The following is a 22,524-nucleotide window of genomic DNA, read 5'->3' on the forward strand; positions in this document are numbered from 1 at the left end:
AGGACCTGAAGTGGGAGACCCACATTGACTCCATTGTGAAAAAGGCCCAGCAAAGGTTGTACTTCCTTTGCCAGCTGAGGAAATTCAACCTGCCACAGGCGCCGCTGATACAGTTTTACTCAGCAGTCATTGAGTCTGTCCTCTGCACTTCAATAACTGTCTGGTTTGGTTCAGCTTCGAAATCAGACATCAGAAGACTACAAAGGACAGTTCAGATTGCTGAGAGGATTATTGGTTGCCCCCTGCCCCCCCTTCAAGAACTATACACTTCCAGAGTGAGGAAAAAGGCTGGAAAAATCACTCTGGACCCCACTCACCCTGCTCACTACCTTTTTGAACTGTTGCCTTCTGGCCGACGCTTCAGAGCTCTGAGAACCAGAACCGTCAGGCACAGGAACAGTTTTTTCCCTCAGGCTATCCATCTCATCAACAGTTAAATTGCCCCATTGAGCAATAATTAATGTGCAATACACAGTTTAGTCTTTCTTATATTATCCAACACATCCAACCTCTTCTGCCATTTCATTCCTCTGAGAAAAAAATAAAAAAAATAAAAAAACATTTGCACTATACATAACAGATTTGTATTTACACTGTACATAACAGATTGTATTAGATTTGCACTACCCATGTGTATGTGTTTATGTATGTATGTGTGTGTCTGTACTTATGTGAATAATTAGTTTATTTATTTATTTATTATTATCTATGTCTTGCTTCTGTTTTTGTATTGTTTTTGTATTGTTGTACACTGGAAGCTCCTGTCACCAAGACAAATTCCTTGTATGTGTAAGCATACTTGGCAATAAAGCTCATTATGATTCTGATAATCATAATCAATATAAAAAATAAAAAAAACATAATCTTGCAGGGAAGGAGGGACCCAAGCCATATCTACAGACAAGAATATCATAGAAACTAGAGGTGTGCAACGAGGCCATTATCTGTATCTGTATCAGTTGCTATGGCAAAATGATCTGGTATTCGAAAAGGACCGGATGTGGGTAGGGCTCAAACCGGAAGTGTGTTCAAACTAAACAAATCACCCATTTTTAAATGTAACTATTACTTTTATAGTTTCTATAAATAAGATATGCCTTGCATATGCCTATTCATAAAATATAAATATTATTAATATTATATATAATATAATATTATAATATAATGTATTATATATTATTATTATTATTATTGTTATATTTATTTAGCTATAATTATTTTATTATATTATTATTTGATTAAAAAAAATTCTTACCAGATGAAGCTGAATATGTAGGCTACATTTCGGTATTCAGCTTCAGGCACATCTCTAAAAGAGACTTTTGACTTGGCAACCATATAGCAACCGCATAGCAACACCCTCACAACCAGGGTGTGCAGTGAGTTCTGCACAGGCAAGAACAATACTCATTTCTTCAGAAGATGAAAACAAATCTTGTGTTGTTCTTAATGTTTGCCTTTGTATTTATTCATCTTAATCATTGTTATAAGTGTTATTATACCTTTATTATACCTTAACCCTCAATTACACTACAAGCCAATACATTTAAACATATTTTTTTTTATCCACATTTATAAAGACTTAAAAAAACAAAAAACAAAAAACAAAAATAGAAACGTGTCAAATCAAATTCTAATCTGCTTCCTGACAACTCAAGACTTGCTTAGCTGTGTTATCAGCACTGAGCAGTTCTGGGAGGTTTGTGTGATTTATGTAAACACTTCATACCATCAGATTAGAAGGGGCGTTTGCTTTCAAAGAGCTGTCACTGAACTAATTGTGCCTGAACCCAACAACAGTAGCTGCTCAAGGAAGAACACCGTCCAACAACCTGGCTTCATATCAGCTTCTGTTTACGAAAAACAGACAGAAAGTCTCTCTACAGTCTAAAGACAAAAAAAGCAACATAAAAGTATCTTAAAAGTGGTCCACACAACTCGTGCACTGCATTCCAAGTCTTTTGAAGCCATATAATAGCTAAACAGACTGAAATGTAAATTATTTACTGATAATCTTCTGCCAAACCTCTCAAATGGACTACAAAAATGACGCTTTGATACTATTAATGCCATTGGTTCTTGCATGTCTTGTGATCAAATGTCATTGATGTCAATGGTGACTTGTTTGATTTAAAAACTACAGTGGAGGATACAATTTCCAGTGAATAAACCTCTAAATTTGGGCCTGTTTCTCACACATCTTGATTGTATGACTTCAGAAAAATTGAAGGCAAATGAAGAGGTCTTCAAAAGCGTTAACAGCTCCCAGCTTGTGTAATTGTATTAATTGGTGTTATGGTTATTCAACCAGAGATTAGATTTGAAAAATGAACTTTTAACACAGATTGAAGTTGGTATTGTAAAGATTTCACATCAGTCTTAAGATTTTAAAGAAAGGAATTAGAAAAATGAAGTGCAGCACAGACACACAAATTTCACATATGCTACACATTCTCGCCCGGGTCAGCTCATTCTGGGTTTATTCATTTATTCGTTCATTTCGCTGAAAATGGCTATTCAGTTAAGGCCATGTCTGGCTGTTAGATGTTTTTGCTGTGACACTATCGACAGTTTGCCCTTGACCTTTGGTCAGATTTCATAAACGTCCTAGAAGAACAAATGATCTTTTCTGTCAGGGTAAACATAATGTTGCTGTCCAATTTGTAATATATTTTCAAACCTTATTGGCTGTACTACGTAGCTACTGTACTTCCTGTGGGACTCAATATGAGGTGCATAGAAAATACACTTTAAGGATACTTTAATTGACACATTGTTTAGCTTGGTGGTTTGTAGAATAATGTATGCAGACTCCTCTAAACAGACCTTTTCGTCTCAAGTGGGAATGAGAGATGATACAAAGCTGTGCATATGGTGATAGCGGTTTCTTCCATGATTTCTCTGCTGATAAGCAGCCACAGAGGTCTGCCGCAGCAACACACACATCAGCTGCTCAGTCAGCAGGTTTTTCCTCTTGCCTCGGGTGAATTGACTGAGACAGGCCAATTTTCTCTGCAGACATATGGGGCTTGTAGATGTCTGCCCTTGTACATACCCTGCTTTTCCTGGAATATGACTGGACTGAAAGACCATGAGACAGTTAGATATGATTTCGACAGTGGCGTGATTGTTTGTGCCAGACGGGCTGGTTTGAGTATTTCTATAACTGCTGATCTCCTGGGATTTTCATACACATAAGTCTCTAGAGTGTAAAGAGAATGGTGTGAAAAACAAAAAATATCCAGTGAGCGGCATTTCTGTGGACAAAATGCAGAGAATGGCCAGACTGGTTCGAGCTGACAGAAAGGCTATGGTAACTTAGATAACCGCTCTATACAATTATAGTGAGCAGAATAGCATCTGCAGCCTCCTCCTCATCAAAAACCTTTTTTGCACTTCAGGTTAGATGTTAACTGTATTTTATTGGCTCTGTACTGTACTTTGCACAATGACACAAAAGTTTAATCTAATTGAAAATGTTTTTACGAAAAAAAAAATACATATTGATAAAAATAAAAAATACACAGGGCCTGAAATTCGGAACAGGATTGCGGGTATAGTGCACAATTTGAATCATTCCCGCAAGCTCCACGTTCATAGCACGGGAAATTCCTGCACACTTTTATTCACTTTATAGTGCAGCTGTGAATTAATTAACCAATAGATACAGATGAACAAATCAAATCAGTAAACTTGGTTTTGTATCAAACTGTAATTCCAGAAGATGCACAAGTAAATCTGCACTGTCTCTCCCTCACTCTCACCTGTAACTGTCAGCAGCGTGTTGAGAGCTTGTTGAGTTTAGTGAGAGTGTGCACAGCGAGGGAGCGCTTTGTCAGATAGTTACTGAACTTAAGATGTTACAGATGTATAAACCTTTCTAAACCTGTTAATTTGACATGCAAATGGCGTTATACTGCGTCTCCGTTAGCGAGTGACGTGATAAAAAAAATCGCTCCTGTTCATAATCAACAGGTGTTAACATTGCGAGTGCATGACGTTGGAGCGATCTATAGTTTTGACCCCCTTTCATCATTAGTCATAATGCAGCACATTTGACAAGAAAGGCAGAAATAGCAAAAAGGATTTGTGTGCCAGCTGCATGGTGACGAGAGACACTTAATCCCCGTTACATCTCTCATCTCTTTAGAGTTCCATCCAGGGTCAGAAATGAATGGGGGCTCTGGGCAAAAATGCCCCCGAAATTCATAATATGGTGGTAAAAAATGCACCTGTAAAGAGTTCCTGTTGTTTGTTTATTTTATTTATTTTTAATTTTATTTTTTGGGGATTTTCTCCCCAATTTGGAATGTCCAATTCCCAATGCGCTTTAGATCCTCGTGGTGGCTTAGTGACTCATCTCAATCCGGGTGGTGGAGGATGAATCTCAGTTGCCTCCCCGTCTGAGACAGTCAATCCACGCATCTTATCACATGGCTTGTTGAGCGCATTACCGTGGAGACATAGTGCATGTGGAGGCTTCACGCTATTCTCCGCGGCATCCACGCACAATTCACCATGCGCCCAACCGAGAGCGAGAACCACATTATAGCGACCACGATGAGGTTAACCCAACGTGACTCTACCCACCCTAGCAACCGGGCCAACTGGTTGCTTAGGAAGCCTGACTGGATTCATTTAGAACTCATGACTCCAGGTGTGGTAGTCAGCGTCTTTAGTTGCTGAGCTACCCAGGCCCCTGTTCCTGTTTTTATTAATAACATCTGATATAGGCCTAGTCCAAATACACACATTCCGATCTTCATTTGAATTTTTGCTGAACATAATTTGTTTCATGCTGTCCGTTGTGCAGATGTTACTGAGTCAGTGGCGGATTTCACGCCATAAACACGCACAAACGGGCACTCCGCTTCTCACACTCCACATCAGTTCGATGTGTATGACTTTCTTCAGCAGAATACAAAATAAGATTTTTAGAAAAATATCTCAGCTTTGTAGGTCCTCAATGCAAGTGAACTGTGATCAGACCTTTGTAGCTCCAAAAATCACATAATGGAAACATCAAAGTAATCCATAAGACTCCAGTGGTTAAATCTGTATCTTCAGAAGCAATATAATAGGTGTAGGTGAGAAACAGATCAATATTTAAGTCATTTTTGTTTTACTCTAAATCTCCACTTTCACTTCCAGATGTGAAAGTGAAACTAAACAGGCACCACATGTGATATTCAGATGTAAAAGTGAAAGTGGAGATTTAGAGTAAAAAAAAAATAAAAAAACTTACATTTTTGACTGTTTCTCCCCCACAGCTAATACATTGCTTCTGAAGAAAAAGATTTGACAACTGGAGTCATATGGATTACTTTTATGTTTCCTTTATTTTATTTTTGGAGCTACAAAGGTCTAATCACTGCAGAGCTAAGATATTCTTCTAAAAATCTTAATTTGTGTTCTGCAGAAGAAAGTCATACACATCTGGGATATCATGAGGGTGAGTAAATGATGAAAGAATTTTCATTTTTTGGGTGAACTATCCCTTTAAGCTGCTCATTCCAAATCTGGAGAAATTCTGTCATCTCCTCCATGTTGGTGCATTAGTTTTGTAGGTTATGTTAATTTAATAGCCAAACTGTTTGGAAATATGTGATGAGAATAAAAAAAAAATTTTTGTTTTTTTATTTTTATTTTTTCGGTAACAAAGCATGCAATGTACAGATCATGCAATTTTGTAATTATTGAAACATGCCATTTTTCAAATTGAATTAATTGCTTAAATTATAACATAAAAGGATGACACAGTCATTTTATAAGGTTAGAATAGAAAATTGCCCCTGCAAAGTTAAAAAAAAATCCCTAAAATGGAAAAGTTTATTTCTGACCCAGGTTCCATTTGACCTATACAGAAGTTGAGAAAAGTAGCCCCCCGTGAGATTTAGGTGAGTTTGTTGTAAAATTTTGTATGTTTCAGTGTTACGAGTTTTATTTCCCCCCAAAATGTGTAAATCCTCCCCATATGAGCCGTGTAAGGGGGGAATTACCCCACATTTTCAGAAATGAATTTCAGGCCCTGAATACAGAATTATAAAAAATAAAACAATATTTCTGTTTATTACTATATATTCGTACATAGTAATACATATTGCATTTAAAACTATATACAGGATTATAATGCAGTATTTTTATTTTGTCCATATCAAATTAAATCTGGTGGCTACTCTAATGTCTAATCTATTATCAAATGAAAACACTCCTTTTATTAACCTTCAAATTTAGGCTGTGATTGGGCCTTAATTTAATTGCACCATGTAGATGTAATCTAAAAATCACACCTCTTGAGAGATGTAGTATTGCTGTTGTTTTTACTACAGACTTCATATTGTCACACTCTCTTTCATATGTGAAGTTTTTTGGCTATGTTATGCTGCATTACATCATGTGTGATAGTGCCCAGATAATGACTGGTGAAGGCAGCATAGTCGTGTCTTGTTACAGGTCTGTTTTGATTGCATGTACAGAAAGCATGAATGAGAATTATTAATGTTGATAGGATGACAGGAAAGAGCTTGACACCTCTACATCCCACTGGAGCTGAATAAAGAGAGTCATACTCATTTTTACGCTTTGAAAATGGTATAATACTTGAGAGGGGGAAATTATGGAGCAGTATAAACTGTAAGAAGCATTTTTTACTCATACTCTCCTATAATAGATATGAATGGAAATAGTGTTACCGCACCTTTATCTTGGGATAAGTACACATTAGCCTAAGTATACATTTATCGGCTGTTGACAAACATGTAGCGACCATTTCTTTTTAGTATGGAAGATCTCTGAGGAATCGTAATGGTACAGTGGTTCTCTGAGAAACTGTGGTTTTAGGACCCTGTTGAGCTCCATCACGTATAGGATTAGTCATGTCTCTCTGTCTGCTTCCCCCACAGTATGGCTGTGTAAGTAGGTTAATGTGAAGAGCCAGGGGGAATCCTACACACACTGACTGCACACATTGGCACAATCGCATATAGTCCTACTCACAGAAAACACACATATGCCTTTACAAAAGGAAAATCTAAGTCTGTATTTTTATTGTTGGTGATCATCACCTGCCTGCAGACCTGAGTGCCTGAGATCTGTGTGTGTAAATGACCACAGGAAGTGAACAGCAAGACAAATCATGCCCTACTAAACCTGCCAGACAAGTTGGCTTGTCCTTAGATAGGTTGCAAAACAGAAGGTTTTAAATAATGCAACTGTCAATTTAGAAAAGCGCTTGGCTGAGATTTCTGCTCCTATTGTGTCCCAGTAATTTTAAAGGATTTAGTTCACTTTCATATGTGAACGTGGGTGAATTCGTATGCAAGAATATGCTTCCAATATTCGTCTTAGTGAAAAGGGGGGAAGAGAGGGGGCTCTGTTCGTCTCAGGCTGAGGTGATATAACATGGCATGTTGGTTGTGTGGTTCGGTGCTGGGTTGGCAGGTTACGCTACAGCCATCAAAACACTGATTCACCTGGAGAGACTTTTTGTGCAAGAGGACAGAGACATTTAACGTCACCTTATGTTTCCAGGTCCGCGGTTTGGAGAACACACTGGTTATTTAAAGAGATGTCTCTTTCCCAGGAGAAGTGAAATCTATTTAAATGTGTCTATTTTCGACTCATAAAGCTCTTTTGTGTTTTAACTGAAATAATTGTGTTTAGTCAGTCTCGAAGTCTGATTTTAAAGAAAAATATCATGTTTCTTGCACTTAATTGATCGTGTTTGACTCTCAATGGCTCTGAGAAAGGAAACAGCAGAAGCTTTTTTGTAAAACCCTGAACTGAGGGTTAGACAACTTCTTAGCGGGGTTCTGTCAGTCTCTTGCTTCTTTTTCTGCTCGTGTCTCGAGTCATTTTGTCAGACTGCATGAGCACCCTGCTGTTTGGCTTAGGGTTTGGCAATGGTTTTTATGCCACCAGCTAAAAGTTCTGTGTCCAGGATTAGATGGGGTGACTGTCTCCATGGCGACTGTCTGGGGAGGTGAAGGGGGGCAAGTGGTGATGAGAATGCAGGTTTGACTACGAGGATAATCTGAGGCCATGCAGTGCATGCAGAGGAGAAAGAACAAACATAAGCACAAGCGCGCGCATTCATGTTTAATCCTTATAGGAGCAGATATTCGCTTAGGCCAGTGTGCTTTGCTTTCTTGAGGGCTGAAATTAAATGTTTAGGCATGAGGGCAACTACGCGAATCATAGACTCACTCTTTCAAACTCCCTGTTTGACTGTTAGACTGTGCCTTGTTAAACTCTCACTCTATAATGGACAAATCATCAACACTCAATCAATGACATAATTACTGATAAAAACCTGGACATGCTTCTCCTTGAAGAAACTTGGCAGGTGCCAAATGACTAATTTAAATATAAATCATTTTTAACAAGCTTACACCATCTAGATACACACATTTTTCTAAACCGCAGCTTCACCATAAGGGTGGATGATTGGCTGTAGTTTGCTGTGACTGTGACTGAGTTCCATCAATATGATCACACGGAAATTCGGCATGTTGTTTCCTAGAGTTCTGGTACCCTAGGATCGGCCACATTATGCCAACTCGCTGACAAGCAGCATCTCCGATCAAACATGTTTGCATTGGCTCCAGTGTATTTACCTTCACCTGTGGCTAGGGCTGCAACTAACGATTATTTTGATAATTAATCTAAAAATTATTAGAACGATTATTCAACTATTCGGCGATTATTGCAACGATTAATCATTAGCTCTTAACCGATTATTCAGCTTGTGCCCCAACTTAAAAGGTTGTATTAAACATGCTTACTAACAATAAAGAGGACATAATCATCTTTTAAAAATACCTCTAAATGTCATTAACTGAATTAAAGGGGAAAAAAAACCTTTTTATTAAGTTTAATTCAGTAAAGACATTCACCGCAAAAAAATACTATTGTTATCAAGTTTTTTGTCCTGTTTTCTATTTAAAATAGTCTTAAAATCCTTCTAACAAGAAGCAACATATTAGATATTTAGAAGTGTATTTTGTGTATATAAGTGTATTTTTTCACTTGGTTATATTCTGCAAGTGCATTAAAGACAAAATATACTTGTATTCAAGATCTATTCTCTAAAAGCAAGTCTAAATATCTTATATGCTGCTTCTCATGTGAATGTATCTTTTTTAAAGGATGTTTAGATATTTTAAAATATTTGTATTTTTAATATATTCAACATTCTCAGATAACAGTTTTTTTCTTCTGCAGTATAGCTGCTAAAGAAAATGTATGTTGTTTTAAAGGAGTTTTAGATATTTATATTGGAAAACAAGATAAAACAAATCAAAAACGTATTTTGTTGCAGTGTTTAATGGGGCGAAGACTTCCTTCTCTCACCTTTCTGTTCACTTCAATCCATGTTTAACTCACAAAAAAAAAAAAAAAAAAAAAAATTATTTTGCCAATTTTTTTTCACAATAAGAAATGCACATTTACACATACTGTATTCTGTTACAATAAGTCGTGAGTCATCACGTTATAATCTAGCTGCATTAAGCGTGTGCGCTCGAGGGATGAGCGTCCCCGTGACAGAGTGTGCCTCAGCCGGGTGCAGTTTCAATCTCTCCTCCTTGGATCGGGACATTCGCGCAACTCGTAGAAGAGGTGCTTACCGCACAGAGAAATGCCAGTTTCAGAGTTTGTAGTTATTTACATGATCTGCTTCCATATTATTTGAACTTTAATAAAGCTATAACGCATTAAATAGAACTGCATTTAAGATGTAACGCCGGGGGTGTTTCCTTTAAAGAGCTCCGGCTCCGCTTATTCCACAACGAGAATGCTTCTGTATTTACTTTTGTATTTTTGCATTATAATTCCCACATACTTTGCAATCTACATCACTTAAATCTGTGAAAGTTTAGAGTGCATTTGGACTGTGAGCTGAGTAATTCTTCCTCTCCTCAGTCAGGGGCGAACTGCAGTGCTGCTCTCATGCGTCATCATTAGAGTTTAATGTGATATCATGTCATGTTAAATGAGATCGAACGACTATTCGACAACGGAAATTTTTGTCGAAGTGTTTTATTGTCGACGTTGTCGATAACGTTGACTAATCGTTTCAGCTCTACCTGTGGCGCAAATGGAAGTGTGTCACATCAGCAGTGTGGGAGACCCATCTTGGATCCCATGTTGAAACCATAAAGTAATCACGTTCACATAATCAGTGACGAGTCCGATTTGGATATTGCATTTTCCCCCCAACATTAAATTTTTACTCCACTGATGGTTAGGTTTAGTTTTAAGGTTTGGGGGCTGCAGTTTATGAAATAAGCATTCCTCTTCACTGTATTATAGCCTACACAGCTGAAAACAACTCTCTTCACAACTCGCTTTTGGCACCACTGCTATTGGTTCCTTGAATAACATAACGCTCGAGGAAGGGCAGCTGGTGGAGTTCCTAACCTAGGGTAAGATGGTGCCACCCTAGGGAGTTGGTGCCCTATGCAGACTGCGTAATATGCATATAGGGAGCGGCGGTACTGGCTGTCTGCACAGACTGATTTTAGCTAAAGAAAAGTCAACAAACTGTTTCTGATTTCATTGTGAGATCAGTGTGTTTCCATGACGTTTCCTCTTTTGAGAATATAGCCTTTGAAATTGTTGGTCATACATCATTGTCTGTAATCTTAATCTATTAACCATCAAAGTCTCATCCTGGCTTCTTCTCTGAACTTGAGTTATTCACTTAAGTTAGTTTTTCACAGAAAAATTTGATCTTTTTGTCTTTCACTACTGATACCCCACATACTCCTCACTGGAACTGTGCCACTCTGCTCTGATTTATCTCTGTCCACTTTTACTCCTACCAGTTCTCCTGTTGTTAGTGATCTAATTATGAAGTCTAACTCTATATAGACTGCATGTGCTGTGCGCTTCAGAGCGAATGTGTGAAGCTGGAAGTTCATACACTGAAAACACTGCATCATGAGCATCATGCGCACTCTGTGTGTGTAGTAGATGATAGAAAACAGAGTGCTCATTCACTTTAAAGCTCACAGCACATACAGGCTATACATTTAATTAAATTGCAACCTTTTGCTGTTTAATAATCACACTGGGCCATGTAGCAAACCACTCATCCAGAGGTGAGAAAATAACATCAACCATACAGAAACTGAAAAAGCTATATATATATATATATATATATCCTACTTCAACCTTACTACCTCACTGTGACTGGGCAGCCCAAGTTTCTGGAGGCAATTTTTATGTTTTCAGCAATATTTTTTTCAACATGCAATAAACTCTCTTAATTAAAAACATGATGTAAATTGTGATTCCTCATGATATGACTGCTTTAAGGTCTCAACTGAAAGCCTGTACCTGAGTTTTACTCTGGATTTATCTCTGTTCTTTGTCTCTTCTCACCCTCATGCAAGTCTTTCTTATGATATAATCACCTTTTCTATATCTCTTTCTGTCTCTTTCTTTCTCTTCCCATCAGTCCGTATGTCTGATAGATTGACTACATGGGTATGTGGCTCCCTCTTGAAATTTTTAGCAGGAGCTAAAACTGGAATTATTTGATTTCCACAAACGCTTTCTCAACATAATTATGCTCTGTGAATCACTCTGAGAAAAGGCAAGAGAAAACGCTCATTACATACTGCTTCAAAGGGTTTTATAAGATGATGCAAAAAATGCCATGACATTGCAGCTTAAAGAGTTTTTTCCATCTGTATGAATGGATCATTCATCAATTTTTAATTTTAGATCTTTGCATTTTCAATTTTTAGCCCTGAATCTTAATATATCACAAAGTGCTTTTTAATTCTGTGTGGACTGTAGTCAGTCTGAATGAGGCTGAGTCATTAGTTACGATAAGTGTTACCTTGTTTTACCTTGCCAGTTTCACCTGAAGCATGTAGGATATGTAGGATATAACCGTTATTACACACCAATATCACCAGATAGTCTCATTGTCTCAGTCAATTTACTTGTTTTTCAGACTTTCCAGAAAATGTATTGATGTGAACTTGGGGTTCTATTTCAGTTCTCCATATGAACTTCGATATATATTGAATGCTTTCAGCTTCCTTTTGTTTTTACCATGTTGTTTCCACAATGTACAGTATAGCTTCGTTTATCTCATTTCAGTGCTTGTTTAGAAAGAAGAATGTGATTCCCTTTGGGCAAGAGTTCAAATTGATCTCTCTCTCTCTCTATCTCGTCTGCAGGCATTGGCGTCTCACCGGGCTTACCTCCTCAGCGCACGAATCCCCACCAAGGTAAGAGCATCTCCGTACTGGTCAGTCAGTTCAAACTCTTTGTTTTTGTTGCATTACTGTAGTGAATGCTAGAGGTTTGCCCCTAACTAGTGTTCACTGCCACTCTGTCCCAGAATTCTGAGTGTGTTGTATGAGTGACCAGACAGTGAAGGAAAAATAGCCAACAACTGTCTAGCATACAGGGGTGGGGTCACGATTTCAGGGGTTCCAATTAATTATCTGACTGGGGTCCTCCGTGAATGTTTCGTCATCCGATGTTTCAAACTTTTTAAGCCATTTAGAACATAAACATCATAAACGTATGCACTAATATCAAGATGAATATAGAATATATTTGAAAGGATGAAAAATATTAAGAATTGTCTTAAGCTGTATTAGCCAGCCCTACTTCAAGTTGAAGTAACAGTTGCTGTGCCCCTTTCTCCCCTGGATTTAAGAGGATTAAAGAGTCAGTTAGGCTTGCTAGGACTGATCTTGGAAGCCACTGATGCCCTCTGTGTGGCCACAGCTGTGGTTGTGTAGGATCAGAATGTGTGTCGCAAGGTCATCTGCTCAGGTTGTGGCATGACCAAGGCTCCCTATTAACAGTAAAGGATAAGCTAGATTACTCAACAGCTTAAGAGAATCAACTTGGGCAGTGACTGAAATGACTCACCAGAGCGAGTCTCTCTCAGATTGGCAGTGCATTTATTAGTTAATCATTGAATTGGGATAAGCAGTTAAGGTCTTTTGTAACATAGTTTGAAAGTTCTGGGCCTTTGGTATCATATCAGAATACAGTCTACTCCACACTGGGGTTGACATAATATCAAAATTTCAGTAGTCGATACCAATAACAGTGAAATTTCTCAATTTCCGATACCAATTTAAATGTGATAGCAAAACTAATATGCTTTTGAACACATTCTTTGATCTAAAAAGTTAAATGGTAATATTATCAAAATAAATTATAACAATGGCATGTAGTTTTCAAGTATAGTTGACTTAGTTTTGACTGTGATTTCTTAATTGAGAAATACTTGAAGGGTGCATAAAGAGATATCAATGTAAACAATACCAGTACAGTTTACATTAAGACGTCACAAAGATTTGACCAAGAAGTGCATTTGATGGTTGACCGCGAGGCACGAGTGCACTTCTCATAGAGCATGTGCGCAAAAACACTACCATTCGAAAGCAGCGACTTGTCAGACAGATGCTGAATTAAGTTGGTATGCTGTACTATCAGTATTTTAGAAAGATTGATATTGTTACTAAGGTTGGGAACTGAAAACAGTTCCATTTATAAAAAAAAAAAAAAGGAACTATGATTTTCATAACTTTGCAGCTAATGGTTCTTGAGTGTGCATTTTTATGCCAGTTTGGATGGAACAATGTGCTGAAATACTCTCGACAGTGTTTCCTGCTGTGCTATTCAGTGGCAGCGCTGCCTCTTACTGAATCTACGGTGCAAAATACATTGCGACCAGTGTAGTCCGTTTTTTCAACAAATGACTTGTAGAGCCGGTTCTTTTGAATCTATAGTGCGAAACATAGCACGGACAGTGTAGTCTGATTCTCTAAAGGAATGACTCTTATTAGCCGGTTCTTTTGAATCGACAGCGTGACCAGTGTAGTCCGATTCTAGAACAAATGGCTCGTATCAAGCGCTTCTTTTGAATCTACAACGAGAAACACAGCGTGACCACTGTAGTCCATTTTTTTGAATGAATAACTCATATGAGCCAGTTCTTCTGAACTTACAGTGTGACCCGTGTAGTCTGATTCTCAAAAGAATGACTCATGTTAGGCAGTTCGTTTGAATCTACAGCCCGACAAGTGTAGTCCGATTCTAGAACCAATGACTTTACATGAGCCGGTTCTTTTGAATCTACAGCGTGAAAAACTGCGCAACCAGTGTTGTCTGTTTTTTGAACGAATTACTCATATGAGCCTGTTCTTTTGAGCTTAAAGCGCAAAACACAGTGCGACCAGTGTGGTCCTATTCCTGAACAAATTACTGGAAGTTATGACTTTCATTACATCCAGTAGTGAACCAAGAACTGTATCCATTTTACATTAAGGTTGTTTGATAAAAAATTATTTTAAATTTTATATATATATATATATATATATATATGTATGTGTGTAAATTAAAACCAATTACTGTAGTGCATTTATCCTTCTAAAAATCTTTAAAAAACAAATTAAAAAGTCTGTGAAAACATGCTTATTGCAAGAATTGTATTAAATTTATCTCTGATTAGTTATATCTGATTTGTTGAAATGTGAAATGATCTCATCAATTGGTAACAGACAGCTGAGGGCAGTAAATGCAATGAAATTTGCATTTACTTCATCAAAAGTAAGAATTGTTAATGAAACAGAGTCATTAAGAGGAATTGGAATCTGAACCAGAATCGTTAAATTTCTTACGACTTCCATTCCAAATAGTTACCTTTTTATTTTAGAATGGACTTGGTACTGAAGTACTGGTACTTTTGACCTCCCAACTGTAGTGAACACACATTCTCAGGTGAAAGGATTTATTTTGAACATTTATTGAATCCAGATTTTGGGTTCAGCTCTGTCTATTTGTCAGTCTGACTGATCCCTCTAGACTCACCATCAAAGCACTCATGTTAGGAATGAAAACAATGCAGGACTCTTCAAATAATGATTCTTAACCAAGAAACATACCTGGAGGCTACTGCTGTATGGACTACTCATAGTTGCTGGATTTGCCCAAATTTACAAGATTCATGCCACCGAATCCTTAAAAGGTATTTAGAGTTTTGTTTGAGGCTCTTGAACTGTATATTCTGCTTAGTTTTCAGAGTTATGTCTGTGAAATAATTATTTAATTACTGTGGGCGGACAAAAATAATTTTAGAGATAATTTTTCAGTGTTATCGGCAAGGGGCCTTTTTTGAATTGTATCACTCACTGGTCTATTATTGTGGTATCATTAATATAAATTTCAGATTTATCCAACCACATACAGTTGTTGCTCTGCATGTCAGTCAGATTGCCTCTTCCTGTCTAACTGGGTTGTTCTTGGCCAGAATAAATGACAAATCGGACTACGCTGGCTGTGAAAGATTAGGCTTAACTTGGCTGTTCTGGTGGAATGACAGAATTGCAGTTTGGTTGATTGATCTCTCCAGACTGTCTACAGGACATGTGTCTTTGTGTGGCTCCTTTATTTTACTAGTGCTGTGTGATTGGCTGTAAAGTAATTGACAGGCAGTGTAAAGTTTCTCTGTGCTGCTATTCCCCTGTAAGAACCAGAAGCCTGACAGTTTTTCCTCCCGCAGGGCTTGTGGGTGATGGAATGGATTGGGACAGACACTTCAGGAAGTGCTCTAAACAGTACAGATTTATTTTGAGGACGTTTGTCTATCTCTCTACCCTCTCAATTTTTTTTTTCTGTCTGTATTAGTGTGCCGCCTTGGTTATACATAACCTATAGCGCTCAGAGCAAGATCTGCCCCACCTTAATCTGTGGTCAAGCCACTACTGCACTTCATTACTGTCAATAGCATGCTGCTAGTTGAGTCAGTGGAGTAGTTCCTCTTAGACCAAGAGACTGTGATTCATGACAGCTCATGCTAAGAATGAGATCTAGAAAAATTTAGTTACCTCTATTCTAGACTGTCTTGACAATATGTGTGAGCGTCATTTGGTCTCAGCAGAGGGCTTAATGAGATCATTGTGATAAGAACTGGTATCATAAAGCTAATTAACCTGACTAAATGAACTGAATTAATTGCCCTCTGTCTTTTCCTGCTTGTCTCCTTCAGTATTCTCACTTGTGATGTGTTCTTGGTGTTTTATTTATTTTTTTGCACGCAAAGCCAAAATCCAGGAGAGATTTAAGCAGGATAACTGAATTCTGTCCACCCTGACTCAGTTAACCATTATTCTAAAAATACTAGACAATGTGAGTGGTGCTTGCCCATGCAGAAGTTGACATCACAATGTTAGGGCATTGTGAGAGATTGGCAGGGTGTTGCTGTGCGGGTGCTGTAGTGTTCAGAGTTGTTTTTAGTGCATCGCTGTGCGATTGCTAGATATTCTGAGAAGGGATCTGCCATGGTGGTCGATTAATCAACTAGTTGTCCAACAACCGATTAGTTGATTAGTGTGGTCTACTACAAACATGAATATTTTTAGTTGTGGTGGTTTTAATGGGAGATGCAATTCTTAAATTAATTGAGATTTTTTAGTGTTTTTGTGTGAAAGTGAATAACAGTCAGCACAGTAAAACCTTCAGTAAAGAGTTTCGTCTCTTTAATGCTTTAAGTTTAGTCAGTTGCACCACTGCTGTTTCAGTCATCAAAGTGCCACATCAGCAATACATTACAAGACAATCACTGCTGGACATTAAATCCTTTACTATGAGTAATGTTCCCATATTTGTTAGGTCCTGTGGAGAGATTCAAGTCTTTTGCTGATTCTGTCTGACACTGATTAACCCTCTGGGGTCTGAGGGTGTTTTTGGGCCCTGGAGAAGATTTGCCTTGACATTTGTGCTTTTTTCAGTTGCTTAAAAACATATTAATGGCTAAAGTCTGTAGCCATTAACACTGTATAAACTGTATAACACTGTATAACACTGTATTCAGCACAAACTAGGCTCCAATAATATGTGAGCAACATGTATGTACATGTTTGTATTTTTGAGAAAATAATGTTTATTTGTGGTTTTTGTAAAAACAAAAATTTTAAGTTACTGAAATAAGGCCAAATAACATACTAAACATTTGTTCACAAGACATTTGAGAACTGGATCTTGTAGCCTAGAGTTTTTGCTACAAAAATGATGTGAAAACCACCCTGATCACTCATTCATACAAAACAATATAGTCATTTAACTTTTGTAAGACACTTTTAGTGTTAGAAAGGCCATATGCGAGGAGGCGTGAATGATCATGAATATTGATGTGATTCACACCTGAGGAGACAAAGACCCTCCCCTGGGAACAGAATGAAATGTAATATCTGATATAGGGCATATACACAATATATAAAAAAAATTCAGGATTCTTTGATGAATAGAAAGTTCAAAATAACAGCATTTATCTGAAATAGAAAGCTTTTGTAACATTATAAATGTCTTTACTGTCACTTTTGATCAATATAATTCATCCTTGCTGAATAAAAGTATTAATTTATTTCCAAAAAAAAAAAAAAAAAAATATATATATATATATATATATATATACTTACTGACTCCAAACTTTTGAACAGTAGTGTATACTTATCTGTATGCCCAAAAATGACAGAGTATTTTAAATTGTCTCCGCTGTTATGAGGAAAAAATCCAGCAGGAACCGCTGGCGTGTCCGTCGACCCCTGAGGGTTAAATAAATGTTTGCAGTAAAGAAGGTTTAAACTGCTTAATGTCGTGAAATAGATGTTGTGTACCCGCACCATTATCTCACAGTTCTGCACTTTTGAATGTGCAGCGAGGATCGAAACATCATCCAGCATTCAGGATGAACATAAGCAGTTTTGTGCTGCTCTGCATTGTAAGCTTTCTTATTTCTTACTTATCTTACATCCTGTCTACACCGGACGTGAGCGGCGTGTCGCATCGTATCAAAAGCAATAGAACCCCATTATAATCAATGATGCTGTCTACACTAGAAGCGTCCGTTGTGCCGACAATAAACGAGTATAGCGATCCTTTTGCTCTGCACCTGCTGGTGCTACTGCACAGTTTAAATGGTTTAGAACGTTCGTGTTGACACGTCCAGTGTAGGCGGCTTCAAGCAGTTGCGTCGCGTCTCGTCAGTGGACACGCCCGGTGTAGACAGGGTGTTAATTTGATAGTTTGTGTATTAAATACAATAATTTCCAGCTTGTTGTCAAACTCTTTCAAAGCCTTTCATTCATAGTGACTTTAACACTATTAATGTTACCAGCGTTAATATGATTGTAATAGAATATCATTATTAAAATTTGGACCATGTTGCTCGGTACATGGCTGGAGGCTCCCTGGATGCCTGGAACGGAAATTGAAGTGCATAGAAAAAGCAACCAAAAATTGCACATATTAAAAACCACATATTAACAACTGTAGCACTCATCTTATCTCTGGTAGGTGAACAAAATTTTTGCCAACTAATAGTAAGTTTGAGAAGTAGAGTTTAGCTGACTAGTTTAGTCAGAGTATTTCTTTACGGGCTCTGAAAGTGACTATAGATCGCTTCCATTATAATGAATGAAGATGCACAAATAATTTACATGTACATTTAGTAATTTAGATGATGCTTTTATCCAGATGAGTTACAAATGAGGAAGATAAGCAATTTGTCAATAAAAGTCAACAATATCTGGAGTATCGCACTGCCAAGATCTCAGAGTAGCAGGATTAGTATAAAAGCTACCACAGAAGAAAGAGACAAACAAGGATTTAAAAAAAATATCTAATATAATTAAAAAGAAAAACCCATACCTTGTCTGCAAGTCACATGCTTGCAGCGATAATAGCTTAATTTGTTATAATTGGAGTGATCCAATATTTCGGACTTTTCCGCTGAGGAAATATTATGAGCTTTTAAACTACTATAAACTTCCATCACCTCTGTTGCGTTGACCTGCTCAATATCAACAACACGTCTGGAAGTCTCTTGATGTAAGTGTTTGAGAAAATTTGTTGACTCAGAGTCTTCTTTAAAGGATCCAATAATGACACCTCATTGTTTATTTTCAGTATTTGCACAGCCCTTTCGAAAATCAAGATTTCATGGCAAATTTCCGCAAACTTGCCGCAAATTCGCCACTGAGAATTCTCACATGCAAATGAGCTTTGCGGCAAACTTGCAGCAAATTGCCCATTGTTGCCAAAGGTTTGATGTGAAAATAACGAGCAGCAGATTCGCTGCAAATTTCTCTAAAAGTATGCGCTAGTCATTTTATTTTGACAGTTCTGTGTTATAAAAATACCGCTACTGGAAAAACCTCTGGGCAAGACATGCACTGTAGCGTTCTAATTACTTTGTTTTTGTTTATGTCTTCGAGATGGTCAGTAGTTATTTTTTCTATATTTTTGCTGAATATCCGTTAGTTACCATATTGAAGTGCACTTAGCATCCGTATATCCCTCTGAAATGCATCAGATCGGTGTCACAAAATTATTATTCTTTACACTGACTAATCGTTCAAACAACCGACCGACTAATCGATTATGAAATTTTTTTGTTTTACACATCTCTTATTCTGAGTGGTTGCTTACTGGCTCAAGTCAAAATCGTGGTTTGGGGACTCTTCTTCAATGTCCACCTTTTTTGTGACCTATTTGATTGTAGTAATAGCAGTAATAGCTTGACACTTCTCAACAAGATATTGGCCTTTTATGAGCATATGAAACTGACAGATTTTTGAAATGAGAAGAGAAGTAATGTGATTGTACATAATCTGTTCCTCAGTTCCCACAGTTACGGCTCTCACCTGTGTGTGTGTGTGTGTGTGTGTGTGTGTGTGTGTGTATGTGTGTGCGTGTTCTGTTTAATTATTTACAGCTAATTTCCCTTCTTTTCCTAATCAGATCTCATGCTGATATGGTGTCACCCAGAGGGAAGTGACTGTATGGGTGTGTTTGTGTTTTCTGTCTATGGAATGGTGTGAAGGGCAGTATGTGCTCAGAGCCATGACGTTCTCTCTCTCTCAAGGGGGAGTTCTTTCCACTTCACTGAAGGTTGATATTCCTGAAGTGTGTTTGTGTGTGTGTGTACATGCATGACTTTCCTCTGTTTTAAACTGACCGTGTGTTTGAACTGCTGAACTGGTGTGTACTGAAGCTTTGAACTCCCTTTTTCTGTCTGCCACACAGTACATGCAGCAATTGGGGAAAAACAGCTTTTTCTGTTTAGCCCTTAATAACTTTACCATGGTAATCATACTTTCTGTTGAAATACTAATGTTACTACAGATAAAACTCATAAAACTGGCGTAACTTTGTCTTGGCCATCACTTTCATCAAAATGAATCAAACTGAAATAATCTGAAAGATTCTTACACTGTTTGAAAGAGATCAAGTTTTATTTTATTATGCTTTTAAAGTAGTAATAAATATGAATGTGTTAACTATGGTATTTTAGCAGAAACTAAGGTTATAATGTCAAACCTCCGGAAGGAAGTCACAGACAAATACACACAGTGAAATACTTACAAAAACAATTTTTCGATAGCATGGTGCACGAATGGTATCAATAGGTAATGTCATGGTAGTTTGATATATATACCATGGTAATGAATGATCAATACATTTGTGTAGCATGGTATAGAGCGCAACAGTGCTTGCCCACTTTTTCAGCCTTGTTTATTCCAGACAGGGTATGAAATAAGCTTTTTTGCCCAACAGACACAGTGGCTCATGAAAGCCCAATTTTATCAGCCTTTTTGATTTATAACAAGCCACTTTGATTTTTCAAACATATAATGTACATATATACATATGTGTTTGTGTACATAGACAGTATTAACAATTTTTATATATTGTTAATGTTATATTGTATGTGTTATTTTGTAATATAACACAATAACATACGTATTATTATTATTATTATTATCATATTCATAATTTTGCAACATACAAATGGAGGCTAAAGAGTAGACAAGCACGGAAGAGAAACTTTTGCTTAAAGGGATAGTTCACCCAAAACTGGAAATTCTCTCATCATTTACTCACCCTCATTCCATCCCAGATGTGCACGACTTTCTTCTTCAGCAGCACAGAAATTATGATTTTAGAAGAAATTTTCAGCTCTGTAGGTCCATACAGTGCAAGTGAATGGGTGCCAAAAAACTTGTACAATCCAAAAAGCACATAACTGCAGCATAAAGGTAATCCAAACGACTCCAGTGTTTTGATACATATCTTCAGAAGTGAATGATATGATAGGTGCTGGTGAGAAACAGATCAATATTTCAGTCATTTTTTGCTTGAAATTCTTCTCTCTGTCTAGTAGGGGGCGATATGCCTGAATAATGTGAATCACCAAAAACACAAGAAGAAGAATGTGAAAGTGAACTCTTTCTCACCCACATCTATCATATCACTTCTGAAGACATTAATTTAACCACTGGAGTCTTATATATTACTTTTATGCTGACTTACGTGGTTTTTGGTGCTTCAAAATTTTGGCACCCATTCTCTTGCATTGTATGGACCAAAACAGCTGAGAAATTCTTCTACAAATCTTAATATGAGTTGATGAAAGAAAGTCATACACATCTGGGATGGTGTGAATAAATGATGAGAGAATTTTTATTTTTGTGTGAACTAACCCTTTAAGCACCATTTCTGAGGCTATACTGAATAATCATGGCTCACACGACAATTCACCTAATGTCACTGCATGTCATTTGCTATGTATGGAAACATACAGTTGAAGTCAGATGTTTACATACACTTTGCCAAATATATTTAAACTCAGTTTTTCACAATTCCTGTCATTTAATCATAGAAAACATTCCCTGTCTTAGGTCAGTTAGGATCACTACTGTATTTTAAGAATGTGAAATGTCAGAATAATATTAGAAAGAATTATTTATTTCAGCTTGTATTTCTTTCATTACATTCCCAGTGGGTCAGAAGTTTACATACACTTTGTTAGTATTTGGTAACATTGCCTTTAAATTGTTTAAATTGGGTCAAATGTTTTGGGTAGCCTTCCACAAGCTTCTCACAATAAGTTGCTGGAATTTTGGCCCATTCCTCCAGACCGAACTGGTGTAACTGAGTCAGGTTTGTAGGCCTCGCACACACTTTTTCAATTCTGCCCACAATTTTTATATTGGATTGAGGTCAGGGCTTTGTGACGGACACTGCAATACCTTGACTTTGTTTTCCTTAAGCCATTTTGCCACAACTTTGGAGGTTTGCTTGGGGTCATTGTCCTTTTGGAAGACCCATTTGCGATCGAGCTTTAACTTCCTGGCTGACGTCTTGAGATGTTCCTTCAATATATCCACATAATTTTCCTTCCTCATGATGCCATCTGTTTTGTGAAGTGCACTAGTCCCTCCTGCAGCAAAGCCACCCCCATGCTTCACAGTTGGGATGGTGTTCTTCGGCTTGCAAACCTCACCCTTTTTCCTCCAAACATAACGATGGTCATTATGGCCAAACAGTTACATTTTTGTTAAAGTTAAAGATCTTTGTCCCCATGTGAACTTGCAAACTGTAGTCTGTCTTTTTTATGGTGGTTTAGAGCAGTGGCTTCTTCCTTGCTGAGCAACCTTTCAGGTTATGTTGATATAGGACTCGTTTTACTGTGGATATAGATAC

At 37.4% G+C, this 22,524-nt stretch overlaps 1 protein-coding gene across 3 annotated transcripts in view; it reads left to right on the top strand.

The window, feature by feature from the left end:
• The window catches only part of LOC127452959 (F-actin-uncapping protein LRRC16A-like), a 175,574-nt gene that overhangs the window by 46,378 nt on the left and 106,672 nt on the right, over nt 1–22,524 (top strand). For all 3 annotated transcript variants that reach the window (XM_051718871.1, XM_051718873.1, XM_051718872.1), the window contains exon 3: nt 12,195–12,245. In XM_051718871.1, coding sequence (XP_051574831.1) covers nt 12,195–12,245 — 51 coding nt within the window. The remainder of the gene's footprint in view (nt 1–12,194; nt 12,246–22,524) is intronic.

The sequence above is a fragment of the Myxocyprinus asiaticus genome, chromosome 15 (genome assembly GCF_019703515.2).
Source record: "Myxocyprinus asiaticus isolate MX2 ecotype Aquarium Trade chromosome 15, UBuf_Myxa_2, whole genome shotgun sequence".
NCBI lineage: Eukaryota > Metazoa > Chordata > Actinopteri > Cypriniformes > Catostomidae > Myxocyprinus > Myxocyprinus asiaticus.